Source organism: Molossus molossus, unplaced genomic scaffold (genome assembly GCF_014108415.1).
Source record: "Molossus molossus isolate mMolMol1 unplaced genomic scaffold, mMolMol1.p scaffold_m16_p_10, whole genome shotgun sequence".
Taxonomy (NCBI): Eukaryota; Metazoa; Chordata; class Mammalia; order Chiroptera; family Molossidae; genus Molossus; species Molossus molossus.
In genome coordinates, this window is record NW_023425345.1 from 22,779,566 (window position 1) to 22,800,997 (window position 21,432).

The following is a 21,432-nucleotide window of genomic DNA, read 5'->3' on the forward strand; positions in this document are numbered from 1 at the left end:
TTATGTACATGTACCGCAGCTTTTTAATCCACTCATCTACTGATGGACACTTGGATTGTTTCCAGATCTTAGCTATTGTAAATAGTGCTGCTATGAACATAGGGGTACATATATTATTTCTGATTGGTGTTTCAGGTTTCTTGGGGTATATTCCTAGAATAGGATCACTGGGTCAAATGTCAGTTCAATTTTTAATATTTTGAGGTAACACCATAGTGTTTTCCACAGTGACTGCATCAGTCTGCATTCCTATCAGCAGTGTACTAGAACCCCCTTTTCTCCACACACTCGCCAACACTTGTTGTTTGATGATTTGTTGATGGCGGCCATTCTGACAGGTGTGAGGTGATACCTCATAGTTGTTTTAAGGAAGTATCACTCTTTCATCGAGGTTGGTTTAATAGAATTATAATATTTACATTGTCTTAGTCTGGAGAAATATAAAACAACAAGTAAAATAGGGACTCCTGGGTTCATAATGAACCTACCTTTTTCACTGTTGGTTTCAGGGGAATGAAGCCAGATACCATCTTCACATCAACAATTGCCATGTTGGAGGCAGGACGGTTTCCGGTGTAACTGCAGATCCAGAGAAGGAAGAAAGGAATTGGGGCTTTTTTTGGTTTTGCCATTAAATAGTCTTTTTTTCTATTTCCACAGTAAGAACTCAATAGCCCTGAAAGGTACATGAGAATCTTCCAAGTGTCCTACCTAAGTGGTTCAGAAAACTGGTTCTGCTGTAGATTATTCAGGGAGCCTGTAAAGCCACAGAGATCAGCCTATTCTAGACCTGAAGAACCAGAATTTCACATGTGGACTCTGAGGATGTGTGATTTGAGAAAGCTTTTCAAGTGATACACAGCTGAGCTTGTATCAGGTATTTGTTTCATACACTTTATCTTAACTTTTTTCTTGAATTAATATCTCCAACCAGGTTATAATATTCTTGGGTAGAGATATATTTTCTCTTTGTCCATTGAAGCATTTTATTTGTACAGATGTACTACATTCATAGAAAAAGGAATCCCAGGATTTTTCCTCCTGTGTGTTTTGTTTTTTTTTTTATCCTCACCCGAGGATATTTTTTCTATTTTTTGTTCAGATAGAGTGTGGGAGGGAGAGAGAGAGAGAGAAACATTGACGCGAAAGGGACACGTCGAGTGGTTGCCACCCACACGACCCAACCAGGGCCAGGGACAAACTGCAACCGAGGCACATGCCCTTAGCGGGAACCGAATCCGGGTCTCTCAGGACCGCAGGCCGATGCTCTAACCGCTGAGCCAAACCGGCCAGGGCCTCCTATGTGTTTTTGTATTGCTTCTTCATGGTTCATGATGCCCGCTGAGGTTGTCAGTACAATGAAATCAAAATGATGGGATGGAAACAGGTTTTTCTGCCATTTTTCTAGATCTTTTTCTAGAATCGGGCATTTGCCTCTCTTTTCGGCATTGTTAATATTCTCGAGAGCATCAGCCAGGACATTTCATACGCACTACTATGATGGCATGAAAGGATGGCAGAAAGAATTACAGAACAGCCTGGTGTGGCTCAGTGGTTGAGTGTCGACCTGTGCACCAAGAGGTTGCCAGTTCTATTCCTGGTCAGGACACATGCCCAGGTTGTGGGCCTGATCCCCTGTTAGGGGCATGCAAGAGGCATCCAATCGATGTTCTCTCTCATTGATGTTTCTGTCCCTCTCTCCCTCTCCCTTCCTCTTTCTCCAAAAATAAATTTAAAAAAAATATAAAAAGGAACTATAGATACAGTTTTTTATAAGCCTTGTAACTATTTAAATATTGTTTTATATATGTGTATTTTTCCCCAAATTGATAATTTTTAGATATAATCTGAGATTTAATTATTGCCAGCAGAAATTTTAGAGAGTCACAACTTTCTTCTACACATGTTTTTCAAGTAGTCCTCATCTTGCTTTCTCTCCCTTGCTGCTTGAAGATCGGCTACCATCCTGAAGGACAAAGTAACTATCTGGACCAGGAAGTTCAAGACCAACAGACTACTTCAGTGGAAAGAAATGGTCACTGTTGTTCTTTACCTTGGGAAGAGAGCAATAACCAAGACAGAAATTTGGGAAAAACTAGTCAAAATCTATGTCATTTTTGTGTTTGGATTTAGAACCCATTTTGGTGGTGGCAAGACAGCTGACTTTGGCATGATTTATGATTCCGTGGATTATAGAAATAAAAATAAACCCAAACATAGACTTGCAAGACATGGCCTGAATGAGAAGGCCTCAAGACAGCAGAGAAAGGAACACAAGAACAGAATGAAGACAATCAGGAGACTGCAAAGACCAGTGTTGGCGTCGGCAAAAAAGTAAGCTGGAGATGGGACAATAGAAGGAGTAAAGATTCTTCAGTGACTTTATCTGTGGTGATTGTGCAGATTTTTCTTGAGACGATTAATAAATTAGGAACTTTAAAAAGATAAAAAAAAATCCTCATCTCTGTTCTGGATAGGGCAAGAATATAGGATTTCATTATAGTAGAATAAAATTAGGATGAATTATTACATTATAATGAAATAAGAAATTCAGGTCAGAGGCAAGGTATAATGTTCTACCTTTATTATTGAGGGAAATTAATAACCTTTAAATAATGAGGTGTGACAGTAATAGATTATGGAGGTAGAGGACGTACAATGTAAACCTCATCACTGAGAAATTCTGTATCAACAATAGAACACACTACTTTTTCCATAAATGTAGGGCCAACATTTGTCGTTCCAGTGCTCTGCTTAATGGGGGGGTTCTAATAAGATTAGTTGTTATACCCAGAATTAAGTGATTCAGTCAGAAGGTCTTACCTGACATTCAGTGAGATCTGGAAGCTTCTGTCGGCTTTGGGTCCATCACAAGTTTGGGGCAGAGTCTGTACCTCCAATGCAAATGGGGACTCTTCTTTTTCTGGGAGAACATTGTATTTCAAGGATGTCTGTGGAGCATCAAAGACAAAAATCTGTGTTTCTCCTTTTCTCAATATTTTTCCCTACTTGATTTGTTCCATCATTTCCTGAATCGGGACTTTTCAGGGAGAATGGTTTCTGTGTACCCTCTGTCCTCATCTCCCCAAAACTCTCACCTGGAGGTAAACACACCCTTCTCCTGTTGCTGACATGCTATATTCTCCAGGCACCTGTGGCAATGACATCTGCTGCAATAGCAAGCGGTTGTTGTTGTCTACTCGTAAATTCTTGGAAAAAGTCCCTGAAGATTTGATGGTCACCTGTACAGCCTTCCCAGTCCTGGTGAAAGTAGCTGCTCCATATTTGGACAAAGCATGGAGAGCCACCACTGTGTCCTGAGAGAGACAAGTGAGAGAACCACTTAGGTATGATGACCCTTCGAGGACTCAGAGGCCCATGTTAGCTGCCGCAAAAGGGGCTTTGATATCCTTTTTGCTATTTTCCTCACTACTTAAACATTGAAGTTCTGATTTCAATATCAGTTATAATTCTTAAATAAATGACAACACCATAACATAGCTTTCTTGGATTATATGCTCTAAAGTTTACTTTATTTCTTAGAAAATTGCTCCTTTTCTTTCTATAAATATATGTGGGATATGAAATGTAGAAAATATATATGAATGAGAATCATTTATTGGCATTAGCTATTTGCCTAAGATATATATTCCTGCGGGTGAATAATGTTTTTTATTCATCAGACAAAGAGTTTTTGGGGTTAAAAATATTATAAAGCTTAATCATACCTGTGCATTTTTCTTTTGGATGATTCCTAAGATTTAATTAACTTCCACATTAAAAATCTAGATTATATATATAATATAATTTGCTTTCCACTTTCAGTGTACATATTGAGAAAAAGAATGAAAACAAGTTCATTTATCACTCTCAAAGCATTTGAAAACTTGACAACTGTGGTTATATCTGCCACCACCCAACCAAGGTTCAATTGGGCTCTTGCCCCCAAATTAAATTCTACTCTGCTACTGAGGTCAGTGCCCCAAAAGAGCACAATTGCAGCCATGGTCAAGGTCATGTTCTAGTTTCTTCAAAGGAAATAATAATTATCTCCTTGAGTTATTGACATTTTTATTTGGCTCTTTGTTTTTTACTGGAAGTTTGAATTCCCCTATTTATATTCATATTCTCAATTCTTATCAACACTGAAACTGGATGATATCCTTTAAATAATATATTTACAAGAAGTAAATGTTAATAATTCTAACAAAATTATTCGGTTTTCTTCATTCATATCAAGTACAATGAGAAAGGATGGAATGGCATTTTGTCATGGGTACATAGGCTAACAAGTAAATTATTTAAAGTTAAAACTTTCTGCTATGTACACAATGATAAATTTTTTAGACATAAAATTAATATAGTTAGGCTCAGGAGGTTGGATGAATAAAGATAGTTCTTTATGCTCCTGATGAATAAATGGATAGAAGCATAAAATGTGTCTACTTTTAAAACAACCAGTTAAAGGAGATCTAAGAATGGAGAGATTTTCAAGGAGAGAATATTGAGTAGTAATCCTGGGAATAGTTTGAAAGGGATTCTTAGAACTTCCAAAAGGTTGATAGAGTTTTAATTTTTAATGTGTTTTTATTGATTTTTTTTTTTAGAGAGAGGAAGAAACATCGATGTGAGAGAGAAACACTGATGGGTTGCCTTCTGCACACCCCCACTGGGGATCAAGCTCGAAACCCGGGCACAGACCCTGACCAGGAATCTAACTGGGAGGATGCTCAATCCACTGAGCCACACCGGCTGGGCTGATAGAGTTTTAAATTCATTCCACTATGGCTGTTGATAATGGTGTTTTAGGGAAGGCAGAGTTGTTATTGGAAAGAAACACTGTGATGATAACACAGGGATGGGTACCAGAATTCTAGGCATTTTCTTTTTAGCTCTCGTCGACTTTCATTTTCTTTTATTTCTCACCATCCCTGAATTCAAATAGTATTTTCCTCATTTCAAGTTACTCTCATCTTTATGTGTTATTCTTGAATATGTTTATATCTTGATACTTGATACTTGAGAGTGAAGTAAAAGGTTCTGAGAAACTACAAACCTGGGTGGAGGAGAAGCCCCCTTGGGAATTCTGTTGTTTTGTGATCCACTTGACAATGTGTGATGCAGAAGTCAGCTCCTCTGCGGTTGGGGCAGGCTGGCCCACGAGGTGAGCGAGGAGCACATAGGATGTCATCTCCACCTCAGCAGAGGGAGCCTGGGGTTGGTAAAAATGCTCCCTTGGTGCCCTGGGTTTCTCGGGTCGTGTCCAGTGAACAGAATTATCTGGGGGTGAGAAAAATAGATCTGTAAGTGACTATGCATTCACATTTACTTTAAGGTGAAAGTATCCAGGGCAGGGCGGAAGCGAGAATTGCATTCCTATAATAATCTCTTCAACCTTATCTAGATGATTTTTCTTCTGTGTAAATCTGAACAAGGTTTGTTTCAGCCTGGTTAAGGAAGAAAATGTTGCTGGAGTCGGAAGCCCATAGCCATCTCAGTTTTCAAATGGTTGCTATAGTTGTGTTGGTGGGAGAACAAAATAGCAGAGCAAATTCTCTCACCAGTCATAATTTCCTATTTCTGATATTTTGCAGACCTTATCTGGGGTTTGTTAAATTTTCCATAAGGCCTGCTCTTAGAGGTTCCTTGTGAGGATCACAGATCACTTGAGATAATGGAATTTGTATTCATTAGAGCAGAAAAAAAAAATACAATAATCTTCAAAGTACTGAAGACTGACATGGGTGTAAAATAGGGGAAACTGATGTACTTAGCTGCGGGAAGTGAACTGCTCTCTGAAGAGCAATTTGGCAATGTCCAGCAAAGGGGAAGATGTGTTTAGCCTACTATTCAGCAATTACACTTCTCGAAGAATGACTTTGAGAAATTCACACACACGCACAAGGAAACATATATGCATTCATTGCAGCATGGTTTGTTATAGCAACAAATAAGAAAGAAGATCCATGAGGAGAGACTCTCCATATAAATCATGAGCTTTTTATATATTGCAATATGTTATGCAGCAGTGAAAGTTAGTGAACTAGAATTACAGCCACCCATATAGGGGACTTCTCTTAGTATAACATTGAACTTAAGAAAAACAAAGGCAAACAAACACACAAGAAAACAAGATACAGAAATACTCAAAAGTATGATGCTGCTTATCTAAAGATAAAGAACCATAAAAATTTTGACTATTATTTAGGGACACATATGCAGTAAAACTATAAAAAAATCCACAGAAATTATAATGACGAGTTCAGGATAATGATTCCCTTTGGGAGTGGGAATGATGTGCAGGAAATTTTTCCTAGAATGGTAATATGTTATTTCTTAATCTGGAAGGGAGGTATAAAAGTGTTTGCTAATTATTCTTCATGCCTTTTTGCATGTCTGAAATATTTCCCAATATAATTTTTAAAAATATTTCTTTTTTAAATGTTTTTATTTAATTATTATTATTTTTTTTAGAAAGAGAGACAGGGAGGGAGAGAGGGATAGAAACAGCAATGTGAGAGAGAAACATCGACTGGCTGCCTCCTGCATGCCCCTTGCCAGGGATTGAGCCTGAAACCCCAGGCATGTGCCCTGACCGGGAATTGAACCAGGACTTCTCAGTGCATGGGATGACTCTCAATCTACTGAGCCACACAGACCGGGCTCCAGTACAATTTTAAAAATAAACAATTAACAGCACAGTCAAGGGAAAAAAGTAGAATATGTTTTATTGGGTATCTTTTCATTTGCTTTTTGTTCTCTGTTTCTTTGATACCCCCCCCCCCCATATAGACCATTCTTTACAAGGAAATATTGTGTGAATATAAAAAAATTTGTCAACATTATCAGTTTTGTGAAATGAGCATAAAATATAAGAATTTATTCATGGGGTTACTTCTTTCAATTCTTTTTTATGTTTAAGATGATATGATACACCAGGTAAGGGTTGAATATATATATTTTTAATCCTCACCCGAGGACATTTTTCCTTTTTTTTTTTTCAGATAGAGTGGGAAGGAGAGAGGGAGAAAGAGGAACAGCTTTGTGAAAGGGACACATCGAGTGGTTGCCATCCACACGACCCAACCAGGGCCGGGGACAAACTGCAACCGAGGTACATGCCCTTAGTGGGAACTGAACCCGGGTCTCTCTGGACCACAGTCCAAGTCTCCGACCGCTGAGCCAAACTGGCCAGGGAAGGGTTGGATATATATTAAGAACTGATATCTTAATATCAGTAGCTCATACTTTTATAGTACTTACTATATGTACTCAACCAGTGCTTTATATGTATTAACTCATTTAATTCTGACAACAGCCCTATGAGGTAAATGCTGTTATTAGCCCCATTTTACTGATGAAGAAACTGAAACACAGGCAAGTTGAGTGACTTGCTCAAGGTCATATATGTAATAAATTTTGGAGCTGGTCTCCAGAGGCCAAGCTACACACTACTATGGTAGCCTCTTAGCTTTTGATGTGTGAATTGATTAAGAAATTCGAGATTTTTATAATATTATAGACAAAAGAAGAAAGAAGAAAGGGATCACAGGAGGTAGGCACAGGGGATTTTTGCAACTTAGTAGTACTTGACACAGAGAATGTGGAATGGGAGAAAGATTTCAGGTGTGCTCTCACCTTCCTTCACTGCTTCCTCATTAAGTGACTTGAGGACTTCATTCTTTTTGTCCTGGTTGCCTGACAGGGCAAAAGCATAGGCCAGCAGTGCCTTGGTGTAGACATGGCTTCCATGGCGTCCTTCCTTGATTGACTTCCAGGCTGACTCCAGGCAGAACAGGGCATTACGGACAACAGGGTGCTATGAAGGGAGAACAAGAAGGGAACTGAGCTCGGTGAATAGGGAGGCTAGCATTCCCAGGTAAATATACAGATTGTAGCACAGGAGATAAAAAGGGATTTCAAATGCATTTGTCCACTATCCTCATTCTTATGGATAGAGAGAATAGTATTTTTCATCTGTTATTGTCACATAAGGCAGGAACATAGGCCATATATTTAGAATTCATTGCATGTGTGTTGGGGAGGGGAGCTCTTAGGGAATAAATAGTTTAGGAGTGTCACTGGGAAAATATAAGTCTTTCTTGATGGATTGACCAAATTTTCTACTGAGCTGGGAAGCATTAGCATTGCATAGAAGGAAAGTTGACAGTGGCTTTTAGTAGGGTGATATTTCAGACAGCAAGTCAGTAGTTTCATTGCATCCAGAACTAAGCTTCAGCAGGGGAAGGAAGTGGTTCCTACAGTGACGGGAAGAGGAATCTCCAGAAGGGCAATGGTGATATAGGCAGAGAGGGTCTCTTCATCTTCTACTCCACCCTGTAAATATGAGTGAAAGAGAAAGATCTGAGTACTTGAACTTCTGAGAAGGCTCTTAGTCAGCTTTGTGTTCTGGTGTCATGGAATTTATCCTTTCTCATATTCATCCCAATGGGGCAAAATACCACAATCAACCTAAATACTATTCCCTCTTTCTTGGTGCTATCCAGGTTTCATTTTCTTCTGATACCTTCCCTAAGGAATTCCTACATTATTACCACCTCTCCTCATCCTTGTACACATCATAATGGACAAATCAAAGCTCTGAAATACTTCACCTTAATGGCATTGTTAAGCAGCGACCCAGAACTTCTGAAACAGCCATTGTCTTTCTGCTTTGCAGAGAGCCAGGTGAGGGCTTGGGTAATGTGTGCTTCATCAACGAAGATGTAAGTTCGAGCCTGGGCAAAAGTCTTCAGTACAAAGGCAGTGAGCCTGAGGCGGGAGGAAGTGATGATGATATTTATGTGGTTACATAAATGAAACAACAGGCTTAATAGGACATTTCTTGCATTGGCATAAGTCATCTCACAGGAATTCTTGTGTACAGAGAGGTCCCATCTCCTTTGGACTGCTAGGTCTAATTAGTTTTCTGGGTCTAATAGTTCCTTGCTGACTTACATACTCTTTGCTACAAAAGAGTCTAAGTACTTCTAATGTTACTTAAAAAAAAACAACAAAACTTATTTGAGTAAGGTTTTAAATCTTTCTTCTGCTTAGCGATTTCCTTCTGTAGAGGGCAGAATCTTCTTATACACAACTCTTACATGTAATCACAACCTCTAGTATTACTTTGCCTTAGAGATTTTATAACTGTTTCATGTCACTGGTGCTTCTCATTTCATTCCTCCTGTTGGTGAATTTATTCTCAGTCAAATTGAGTATGATCTAAAAAAACAATATAATCTGAAGTGAACATGGTTTATCTAGAAGTTGTATGATATGTTCATTGGCCATATCATTAAAATGCTCATGGTTATGAAAGTTATTTCAGAAAAAATGAACTATTTTAAAAAGAAGACCTTGCTGTATTATTAACAGGATAAATTTGGGGGTCAAGTGTAGCATACATATACTTGAATCTCAACTTTTCTGCTTGTTACTTTGCTAATCTTGGTGTATTTATCTAGCAGAACCAACTATAGGTTTAATAATCCATATCTGAGGGTTACTGTGAATATAAATACAATAACATATGTAAATGTGCTGGCACAAAAATTGGAACTCAAAAAACTCTTTTTCTTACCAGGTATTACCTATGCTCCTGCCATGGCTTTCCCCAAATGTGCTATAGGAGCCATCGCTGTGTTTGTAGTTCAGCTGTTTCTGATAGCCTGGAATGGAAGATTAGTGAAACAGCATGAAGAATTGTACAGGCCTGAGAAATGCAAAAATGCCTTGGCCTCTCTTGTGATACTTCCTAACTTTTGCTGCCATATATGTTAGAAGGTTTTGAATCCTAAACATTTTATTGGAGGTTGGACACTGGATAGTTACCAAGAAATTAACTGTCATTGTATTCTTATCATAAGAATTATCATAGTATGATAAGCTAATGTATCATACTATTGATAAGTAATTCAAACCAATTGGGAAAGCCAATCTTTTGTTAAAGTAACATTGTGAAGTTTTCACTCACTCATTCAATCACTCACCAGTATTAAGGTAACCAATGGCCTTCGACTTGACCTCTGGAGTCAGTTGCTGTGTTTCATTTAGATAATTCAGAACATAGATGTTAGGAGCGAAGAGGACCATATTCTGTTCTCCACAGCCATAAGGCATTTTGAGGAGATTTTGTGTGTTTCTCATGGCAGAGGCTAATATGTCTCCTAGGGAATGGGAGAGATGGGAAGTCATAAAGCTTATAAATGATAACTAATCAGAATCATAAAGAATAAATAAATTATTAGCTGAGGTAAAGAAATGAGGATTTTTAGGACAGAAGTATGATTGGTATCAATAAACAAGCCTGAAAAAAGGAGAGAAGAAAGAAGTTTAAATTATACTTGTTATTTTGATAAAGTATTTATGGAAAAAAAGGTAGTAGAAACTGTCAATATAATAGAATAATCTACTAGGGCTGGAGACTTACCCAAAACTGAGAAGGAGGCTCGGGCAGATTCTTCTACCACATTTGGCGGCAGCTTGAGAGATAATTGATCAGGCACCTCAGCACCTAGGGAAAAAAACAAATCAGCCATAATGAAAATTATTTCTGTTCTATGTCTTCTTGAAGAGCTCTGAGACCAAGAAGTAGAACTAGGCCTTACAACTAAACTTCTGAAAAGTGACTTTCTTTCAATATTCCAGTTTTTTATATCTTAAATGTGTATGAACAGGACTCAGATTTTCCAACCATTTTTTCTCCATATGTATAGAGTTACATACCAAGGGAAGTCTACACATTTACAAGTGGCCCTGATGTTATCCTATGACTGACACAAGATGGTTATCACAAAATGATATATTTAATGTCCATCCCCAACCTCCTCACACAATAGTTGTATGAGAAAAAAAACCCTTATGAAAAATAAGCAAAATAAAAATATCCAAAAATTCCTGAATTCTGCAATAATACTCTGTCTTAACTGCCATCAAATCTCACCAGATATGAAGATAGTATTTTTATGGAAACCCTAGACATAGGGGTGGGGCTGAAGATGAACACAATTTGACTCATTGAAAATAAATAAAATAATTGCTGCTGATAAACATGCATTTACTGCCATTTTAATGTTGGTGAATTATGTGAAGATGAAAAAAAGAGAAATGTTATATCTCTTTCTCATAAAATTAATAAAACATTTGTCAAAGGGAACAAAGTTTTAGTTATGCAAGATGAATAAGTTCTAGAGATCTACCATACAACACAGTGCCTATAATTAGCAATATTGTATTGTATACTTAAATATTTGCTAATAGAATATATCTTATATTAAATATTCTTATCATACAAAATAACAGAGAGTGGGAGGAAACTTTTGGAAATGATGGTTAGGTTTATAGTATAGGTTGTGGTATATACTTAAATCTCCAAACTCATCAAGTTATATACATTAATTATCTGTTTTTAAATTATATAGATTATATAATTAAATTTAAATCCAATCATGTGATTAAATATATAATATAATTATGTATGAAATACATATACTTATATTAATTATGTATATGTATTATTTGTATATAAAAAAACTATTACTTTCTTTTAAAAAAAAGAAAAAGAAAACTTCTGTAAGGATGCCATAAGTAACATAGAAAGACAAATTACCAACTGAAAGAAAATATTGGTAACTTATTCAATAGATAAAGATTCAGTGTCACTCAGCTGAATCAGAAAAAGATCAGTCTCCTCCAGCATGAATAGTCAAGGATATAAAAGCAATTCACAAATATGTACAAATAAGCTCATCTTTACTTGTGATTAGAGAAATATAAGTTAAAACAACAATATACTGTTTCATCCAAATTTTTGGTTAAAAATTAAAAACTTTTATGGTAATAGACGATGATGATCATCGTGGGAAATGTAAACTGGTGGAAATATAAAGATGAATTTAGGTAATAAAGAGAGAATTTTTAGTTCTATTAAAAATAAGAATACATTTATTGCCTTTTAATCAGGAATTTCACACTTTGATATCTACTTTAGGTACATTTGTGTATGTACACAAGGGGTCTGCATTTATGTATGTACAGAGTGGGGCAAAAATGGGTTTACAGTTATGACTATGAGAAATAATTTATTCTTTGACCAAAAAAATCAAGCAGAACTATAATATATTGATAGTATGAAATTAAAGAGAACTAAAAGGAATTACCTACATTTGTAATTTAACACAGATAAATTTTGAAGACAAGTTGCTGAGTAAAAAATACAAGTTATAGAATGAAAGTTATGCCATATATGTAAATTATATAGACAAACACATTCATCTACACATTTATTTCTAAACATACACGGATGATCATTAAAATTTTGGAAAAGGCTGTAAGGGGTGACACTAGCCTTTAATATGAAGTTCTATTTTGTTTTGTTAAATAGAATGCATTTTTGTATTACATAGGTAATTAAAGTTAATTCTTTCTTTTTTTATCCTCACCTGAGGACATTTTTTTCCCCATTTATCTTCAGATAGAGCAGGATGGAGAAAGGGAGGGAGCGCGAGAGAGAAACATTGATGTGAGAGAGACACATCTAGTGGCTGCCACCCGCATGACCCTATCCGGGGCCAGGGTCAAACTGCAACTGAGGTATGTGTCCTTAGCGGGAACCAAATCCTGGACTCTCTGGTCTGCGGGCCAATGTTCCAACCGCTGAGCCAAACCAGCCAGGGCTAAAGTTAATTCTAATAAAACTACCTGATGATTAGCTCTAGATAGATGTATGAGATACATCAAAATGAAGAACTCAGAAATGGAGGAGAAACCATGATAAAAGGATTTGGAGCTAACACTAAATTCACTTAAATGTAGAAATAAGGCTAAACAATTGGGAAATTATGTTTTTAGAATACATTTTATATATTTAAAGCCTTGATGATATAAAATCACACTTGACAGAAATTAGTAGGTAGAAAAAGGCAAGAAACATGTATGTGATGTTGATTTGACATTAATTTGAGGTAAGAACACATTGTGTGGATAAATTTCTTAGTGTACTAAATTTCTATAAATGTTTTTGTTTAGAAAATTCTCCACCAAGATGAAGTTATATCTTTTACTGTAAACATCTTCAGTCCCTACCAAAGGACTGACAGAGCATTATGAACAGGATTGGCATCAAACAAATACTGATGTGACAGTAGTGCTGATGGTTATGATAACTTCTTCAGGAAAGAGCATGGTCCCAATTACCAAATGCCATTGGTTCCACAAACCTCATGGGTGGGGTGGCCTGAAATTAGGTACCCATATATTGTATTACTAAATATTCAAGGAAATAGCCCCTTGGCAATATTCCGAAATTACCCACTTTCTACCTATAATCACATCATACATTGGTCAGGAAGACATTTTGGTGGTTGCATTGCTGCTGTAAGAGAAAAAGACTCAGAATGCATGAGCTCTGGTATTTTCCTGATCAATTTACTTGACCTCTCTAAGACCAATTTTCTCATTTGTCAAATGGGTTGATGGTTATTTGAGTCTTACTTACCTGATAGTGTATGTGTAGAAATAATATATAAAATTATCTGAACTTCAAATGTTATACAAAGTTTAGTGAAGGTTATTCTAATTATTAAGGTTGATTCTTACCTGATGGGCAAAGCATGGAGTTGAATGTTACTTCCTTCTCTAGTCCTTCAGGCTTTAGGTGAAAAGAAAGGAAAGTTAGACGTGAGAATGGACCGACTTTCAGGGCACTTGTATTGATAGGGTAAGCACAGATTTCTTGATAGTAAAGAGAGGAACTGGAATTGTTTTTTTCTAATGTATTATATAAATAAATTCTATAAGTAAAAGCAATATGAAGGAGGAGGGTTGATAGATAAGAAAGTGAGAGGAAAATGTGAAAATAAATTAAGAGACAGAGATGGAAAGACAGAAATAGAGACTGATACAGAGATCTATATCTATAAAATAATATTATGAAATAACTCATGACCATATCTCATAACTATATATCTCATGACCAGGACCTTCTTACCTAAAAGTAATAATCTCAACTGGATTCACCATCATTTTTATTGACTCATGGTGACCTATCAAATGGGCAGGTTTACTCACTTCAACCAAAAGGGACTTGATGATTGTGTCTTTCTTTCCATATTGAGGGACCACAGCCACCTCAGTCCCGCAAAGTTCTTGAGACTCCAGTGCCTCAGCACTCACGGTGAAATCCACAGCCCCTGAAAAAAGGGCCAGTAGAGATGAGCACTATTTCCTCTTTCCTTCATACCTTCAAACTCCAAGATTTATAAATGTCTGTACCCTACTTTTTTTTTTGTTTTGTATTATAAAAACACAGGTGCAGGAAGAGAAACAGCAAAAATGAAAGAATAATGATACTGAACATCCAAGGTGGATATGGAGGTGAGGGAAGTAAAAATTCTAGACATCCTAGAATAAAAGACAGAGAAAATAATCCTACCATCTGGGGTGTGGGATGTCTTTGCCTGAGGGAAGTAAAACTATATATAAGAATCCCACTGATATACAATCTTTGAGTAGGATTTGAGTTGTTTTAGGAATCCGTCCCTCACCTAATGACTTTGGGGTTACTGCCCAGGACACGGTTTGTCGTCCATTTCCACAGATGCAGTGAGAGTCTTGTTCCTTCTCCCCTGGGACAGCTAGGAATGCAGAAGAGGCTTCCAGCTGTACACGAACCTGAAACCACATATGAGACAGAGATGAGATCAGAGGAAGAAGAGGACCATAGGGAGAATGGCTTGAAATATAACATTTTTGGAGGAGTGGTTAGATTTTAGGTTGCTTAATATTGAAGACCCTATAGGTAGATTTGAACTCTAAATAATAGTATTTTGGTATAATCTGTTCTTTCATGTGGTGGGATCAGAGGTGAGGAAAAGTCATGATGGCAAGTTGCCTGTGGAAGCTCTACTTCTTTGGCCTGGAATGTTGACCATTCTCTCCGCTTTTCCAGAAGAGTACACAAGATTTGTAAACAGTTATGGTTTCAGTGGAGGTAAGACACTCAGATAATTTTTAATTAGTGATGCATGAAAAGTTACATATATGGGAATATAGAGGTTGAAAACTTGAGGAATCTAAAACATGTAAATGGAGCCTAATGATTTAGATGTCCATATCAGAAATCTTCATATGACACAAATTTCTTAACCTTAGAAGATTGTGATAAGAACCTGAAACTTGTGACAACATGGATGGACCTTGAGAATATTATGCTAAGCAAAGTAAGTCATTCACAAAAAGCTAAGAACCATATGATTTCACTCATATGTGGGATATAAAATTGAAAATCATAGACACAAACAACAGTATGGCAGTTATAAGAGGGAAGGGGATAGGAGATAGCACAGGGTAAAAGGGGCCACGACAATGCAATCTATAAATCATGTATTATAGAAATGTATCCTTGAAACCTATATTATTAAACAGTGTCACCCTAATAAATTTAATTTAAAAAGTCTTAGAAAGGAAAAAGTCAGAAACTTGTTTTAAATTACAATCTGGTATTTGGAGCTATTAATAACTATTGTTATGAATATGCATATGAAGATCTGATAGTATTCTTCCTCTGGTGAGCACATTTTACACACAGGAGTTTGTTGGTATTCTTAGGAATGCAATTTTAATTTAATTAACCTTGTGTTCAATTTAGGAGAGTGAGGTCCTTACCCGGATGCATTTGGGAAGGTAGTTTAGTACAGTAGCCTTGAGTGTGAATGCCTCTCCACGTATCACAGAGTAGGGCATTGTGAGCTCTACAAAGAAGGGCTGGAAGGCTTGTAGAGAGGCAGGAAGAGAGAGACCAAGTCCAGTGTCATTGGACAGGCAGAGGGCCCCTGCCTTCCACTCAGTGATGGTATCAGGGACTGTTACTTTTACTTCAGCAACACCTGATGAGCTGGGAAGGACAGCAATGTGAAGAACAGAAGGTAAGCAGTTAAATAAATCCTTTCTAGAAAGAGAACCCCTATAAATGATTCTATGGTCATGATTTGGATGCACTCAGAAGAAATACCAATAATGAAGGGTATAAATGAGACATAAAATAGGACCATATATCTCCTTTGCTTCCAACAGTGTTTTCAATTCTAGTCGATATCAGAATCTCGTATAGACATATAGTTGTAGCATAATCTAATATAGATAATATAGTTATAAACAAAAGATGTAATTCAAGACTGTTCTTAATTTTTTTCTCTAAAAAATATTTTTCCACTTAGTGTAGGTTTATAATATGTATAGTTGGCGTGACTGATTCTATTCTTAATTCAAGAATGCTGAGCAAAAAAAGGGTTTCTTATAGTTGTTAATCTATACAGTTCTTGGTTATATTTAGTCATTATGCCTGTTTTCTGGAAATCTTTGAATTAAATTCATGCATAATATTTCAGCGCTGATGCAATTATAGTAGAGAGATATCATAGCAGAAGTAGTTAGGTTCAACTTCTAAAAACAGCAATGTGTCTAACTGAAATATTGAAAAATTAGCTAAAAATGGAAAATTATGAGGAATCTCTACTGTTGCATCTTCTATATAAAGGCAGTTACTTACTCTACTACCACCAAGTCCCAGATCCATGTCTCAGGGAAGTACTTTCGCACCGTCTCCGTGAAATGCTCTAATACAGCGTGTGCTTCATAATGATAGTTGCTTTCCATTACATCTGCGGTGGGTGAGGAAGGAGAGAGAAACAATAAATGTAAAGATCAATCTTATAAGAGATTATAATAAGTACTACAATAGAAATAAACAAGGTGATGAAATAGGAGCCGGGAGAGAACACTTGGGTGTTAAGGAAAAGCTTCTTTATGGAGGTAATTTTTTAGCTAAATTCTTAAGTATTAAAATAAGCTAAGAGTGTGGTGGGTGAAGAAAACCACAAACAGAGAACAGAGATGTACAGGCAGAAGGAGCCTTGGATTGTCCGTGGGGCAGAAAGGAGGAGTGCTGTGTGGCTACTGTACTTTGTGCAAGTGAAGATTTCTATGACCTGGGGGAGGGAGGGGTAGAGGAGCCCAAGTTTCCATCTGGTATATTTCTCTGTGGGAGAAAAAAAATCATCTGGTATATTTCTCTGTGGGAGAAAAAAAAATCATAGCCATCATGACAATGGCTTTGTGAAACAGTTTATAAGAATGTAAGGATAAAGGATTAAAAAAAAGAAAAGCTCTTTATTCCCTTATGTGTTACAAGATTGGAGTTAGGATCTCTTATCCTATTTATCTTCTTCTGTTAATGGTGTGCTGGTAAATATTTAACAATCAACTCTGGAATAATTAAAATTAAAATTATATATAGCCAACTTATCCTCACTGAATTTTTTCCTTGATTTCTGAAAAACTCTTTGGTTTGTACTCAACCTGTATTCAACTATGATTTGACAATCTCAGACTATATGCAAATTCTCGATTACTCTCTGACTCATCAAAGAAGTAGCCCATATTGAAAAATGACTGTGATTTCAACATGAATATTGGCTGATGATTTTGCGATGTTAAGGAACTTCTTCACTTGATTGGTGAGAATGTAGTTCTGACTTGTGAATGTTTCTGTTTCTGTTTACATTGATCCTATGCCTGAAAACTTTCTCTTCCTTTTTCAGCTCCACATATCTTTATTTAGAAGATACAGATTCTTTATGACTGGCTTTCCCGATTTCTCAATCAGATTTAATTTCTTCTTTTATTCCACACATCTTCCTTGTCTTTTAACACTTTTCACAATCTGCCTTGTGTTCTCTCCAGCTTTGCATATATGGGGGCTTGAAACAATCAGAATGTTGGGGTTTGTATTTCTATGTGATCTTGAGCAAGAATCTTAATATATCTGAATCACAAGATTTTTGGTAATTTTATCACATATTATCTTTAAAAAAACTTCTTTTATTTGGTTCAGTATATTAGGCAATTAATTATAATTATTATATTTTTACCTGAATAACTTAATAGTCTTGGAGCACTGTTCAGATAATAGCCATCAAAGTGTAAACATATTTTGGGTTTATAAATCTTTGAGTTGGTGACTACCCTTAAGCCCATATCCTGTAAAGAAAATGATCACCTAATCAGTACATAAATGTTATAAAAATATATATAGGCACATACTTTTAAAATTGAAATGAACAATCTAATTAGTTTAATATTAAACTTTTAATGTTCACATCTGTATACTTATAGAGGTCATTTCATTCTTTTTAAACAACACTTTCAACAGTAATTATTTTATATATTTTATATTTATAACAAGGAAATAAACTTCAGTAAAAAGAAGGAAACTTAATTAATAGTCCAAAAAGTTGCAGTACTGGCTCTTTGTTATTAGATCTGTTCTTCTTAGTGACTTGGAGAAGTCACTTGAGCTCTATATGTCCCATTACCCTCAGCTATAATATGAAGGCATTAAAATAATTGATTTTGAAACATGTATAATATTTTTTAAACCTTAAGAACTGACTATGTACAATATAAGGACTTTACCTTTAGGAAGCTATACATATCTTTTTCATTTGTATTTGATACTGGGGAATAGACGATTCCATTGACATAGACCTTGTGGCTGACACAGTCTCCATTGTCTTCCCTCTGCTGATTCAAACTCCTAGGGAAATCAGTGAGGTCCTTTACTGGTAGCAGGTTATAAACCTGTACAAATGCAAAGGATAAAATGGTAAACTGATTCATGGTTTATTTTTCTTAAGTGGAAGGACAAAATAAAAGAATAATCACCATTAGTCTTTGAGTATCCCCATTGCTTAGATATTTTATAGAGAAGATGATTTTGAAAATGTTTAACAATTTTAGGACAAGGTCAAAACATTCCCATCTAAGCAGGGATCATAATACTTTGTTACATAGTTCAGAAGCAAATTTTAGACTCCATACTGGAATGAAATATAACTTTATTAAGAGAAATTGAAGTCTGCTATATGTGAGACATTGTACAAAGCTTTAAGATGATAGAATGAAATGATAGTTTTGTCTCTACCTGGTGGTGAGCAACTTGCTCAGTGTATAACAAAGTTCACAGATACATGTTCTAAGCAGGTACATGAATAAGTATATATCCTCTATATAGAACAGGGTAGTATTTTCTTATGTTCATGGGAACAAAATGCTCCAGATCTTTACAAATACATACAACTTGAAGTATAAAATACTGAAAATGATGCTTTCAAATTCATTTGAAAAGGAAGAGTAAGGCAGACATAAAAATGCTGATAGAGGTATTGTATTATTTGCATAGGAATTTAAAATTGATTGATAAGAATAGATTAGCAAAGTGAGTAATGTAATGAAATTAGACACTTTCTCAAAGGAGCTCCCTCTTACTATTCTGTATCTTCCCTCTCTGCTTATTTTTCTCCAAAGCATGCTATATAATTATTGTCTGTCTTATCTATGAAAATGTGAATTCCATGCAAACACAGAATTTTATCTTTCCAGTAATTCACTACTAGATGCCTAGAACACCAGCACACAGTAGGCACTGGATATGTGTTGAATGAATAGTTTATGCTACTTGGAGCAAAGTGTTTCATTAGTAAAACACTATCAAGGATTGAGAAGAACTCGTGTTTAACCCAGGTCTGCTACTAAATACTTGAAAGCTTCTGCTTTATTATTAGCACGTTAATAGAATTTTCTGCCTTTTCTACCCACCAGGGTTGTTATAATAATAATAAAATACATTGAGAATTATAAAATTTTGTTATACAAACACAAAACATTAATGTTATTTTCCCACATATCCCCTTAATCTCACTATTGAAATGTACTTGATACTTTCGTTGGATGCATTCTGATATTTTCAATTAAATTTCACTAGAAGGATCAAAAAAATAATCCGTCTTGTAAGTTTTTCTTTTAAAGAAGTAAAAATATAAATGTCTCTTTGTAAAATTTTGTTGGTGAAAACATCAATAAGAGGTTATTCCAATTAGCTTCATATTGAACACTTTAAGATATGAGCAAGTGACTATTAGAACACATTGTTAAGTGGTTTCTTATTGTTCCACTCCAGCGCACACTTTTTCTATTTTTTGTTAACCCAATATTTTAAAAGAATCCAGTTATTAATGTAATTTATTATATAGTAATTCATTTTTCCCGATTTTTACTCTTCAGAGACGTTACAACATTTTCCTTCAGAAAATTGTGTTTCTCTCAGGATATTCAGTATTTCAACTGATACAATTCTTATGAAAACAGAAATTTGATATTTCCTTTAACCCGTGCAGTCTTGGCGCAAGTAAATATGTAATTTCGTAAGGCTTTTCAAAATGTTAAAAATAGCTTGAAAACTCCATTATTGGTTTCATAGAGCTCTAGGATTTCAGGGACTTGGGATGCAGCATGCTTTTATCTATAGCTATATGTATGTATGCAATCCATCTATCTAGCTCCATATGTAATCCCTTTCTTGCCAAAAAAGTGCACATCAAAAAGCTCAAAGATAAATATAAGTGTAATAGATCCTATCCTACCAAAAAGATATCTCTTCTTGCTTGGAGACCCTTACCTGGCCCTCCCTGACCTGAGGCTGAGGGCACTCACCGAGGATGGGGAGAGCTCTGTCTCAGGCTTCATGAGCAGCACACTTTGGTCCACTGCACGGAGGGCACAGAGGGACTGAGGAGAGGCTGTGACTCGCAGGTGGGTCTGTGAGGCTGGAAGACCTTGTGCTGAGCTAAAGCTCAAACCCACCTGAGAAATTGGGGAGAAAGATCAGAAAAAAGAAATTTTCTTACTTAACCATACATTCAGCAGCATTTTGTAAGTGCTATTCACATTTCATGCATAATCCCTTTGACTTCTTGGTGGTTGGCACTGTCTGAGACCTGAGGCTTTTTGTCCCCTACACTTCACTTTGATATCCAAGAATCAGTTGAGCCATTATAATGACATCTAATTATTTTTACAACTTATTAAATTTGTGATGTCATAGTTACCTTTGATGCACAGTGAAGTGTTCATTAACTGCAAGGTAGAGTGCAAATAATTCTAGGTGCTCTTGTATTTTTCTTTTGTTTCTTTAGTAGTCTTAAAAATACATTTTCTAACATTTCATCATATAAGAAAAGAACAAGGTTCTCTGAATCGTATCATATGGTAAGAGATAATGCATGAGAATTTTGCACTAAGAATGGCTTCTTAGTGTGACTCTGCCATTACCTTGTTGAAATCCTCTGGGAGTTCATTTAACCCCTTTGGTCCCAATGCTCACATGTAGAAAATAGTAATGATAGTAACTTCTAGTTTAATGTTAAACATTTATGGCATGAAGCACCCACCTTGTTGGCCAGACAATTTTCAACATCATATTTTGCAGAATCCCCCACCACTTCCCCATCAGGTAAAATGGCATAGATGAGCACTCGAGCGACTGGAGCAATATCTGATTCCACAGGGAATGACACAGGAAAATGGCCCTTCACT

At 36.0% G+C, this 21,432-nt stretch overlaps 1 protein-coding gene and 1 long non-coding RNA gene across 2 annotated transcripts in view; one reads left to right on the forward strand and one right to left on the reverse strand.

Annotated features, from left to right (window-relative positions):
- LOC118624307 (alpha-2-macroglobulin-like) overlaps positions 1-21,432 on the reverse strand; it is a 45,581-nt gene that overhangs the window by 3,001 nt on the left and 21,148 nt on the right. The window contains exons 14-32 of the mRNA XM_036252464.1: positions 21,288-21,430; positions 20,551-20,700; positions 18,475-18,639; positions 17,931-18,039; positions 16,550-16,661; positions 15,667-15,895; positions 14,547-14,673; positions 14,071-14,192; positions 13,600-13,651; positions 10,433-10,516; positions 9,993-10,169; positions 9,584-9,671; positions 8,616-8,772; positions 8,263-8,337; positions 7,639-7,819; positions 5,057-5,280; positions 3,099-3,317; positions 2,824-2,951; positions 489-579 (exon numbers count right to left, since the gene is read on the reverse strand). Coding sequence (XP_036108357.1) covers positions 489-579; positions 2,824-2,951; positions 3,099-3,317; positions 5,057-5,280; positions 7,639-7,819; positions 8,263-8,337; positions 8,616-8,772; positions 9,584-9,671; positions 9,993-10,169; positions 10,433-10,516; positions 13,600-13,651; positions 14,071-14,192; positions 14,547-14,673; positions 15,667-15,895; positions 16,550-16,661; positions 17,931-18,039; positions 18,475-18,639; positions 20,551-20,700; positions 21,288-21,430 — 2,633 coding nt within the window. The remainder of the gene's footprint in view (positions 1-488; positions 580-2,823; positions 2,952-3,098; positions 3,318-5,056; positions 5,281-7,638; positions 7,820-8,262; positions 8,338-8,615; positions 8,773-9,583; positions 9,672-9,992; positions 10,170-10,432; positions 10,517-13,599; positions 13,652-14,070; positions 14,193-14,546; positions 14,674-15,666; positions 15,896-16,549; positions 16,662-17,930; positions 18,040-18,474; positions 18,640-20,550; positions 20,701-21,287; positions 21,431-21,432) is intronic.
- On the forward strand, positions 785-14,960 carry LOC118624308. Its single transcript, XR_004958352.1, has 3 exons — positions 785-877; positions 1,954-2,334; positions 14,864-14,960. It is a non-coding gene; the product is annotated as an uncharacterized LOC118624308 (long non-coding RNA).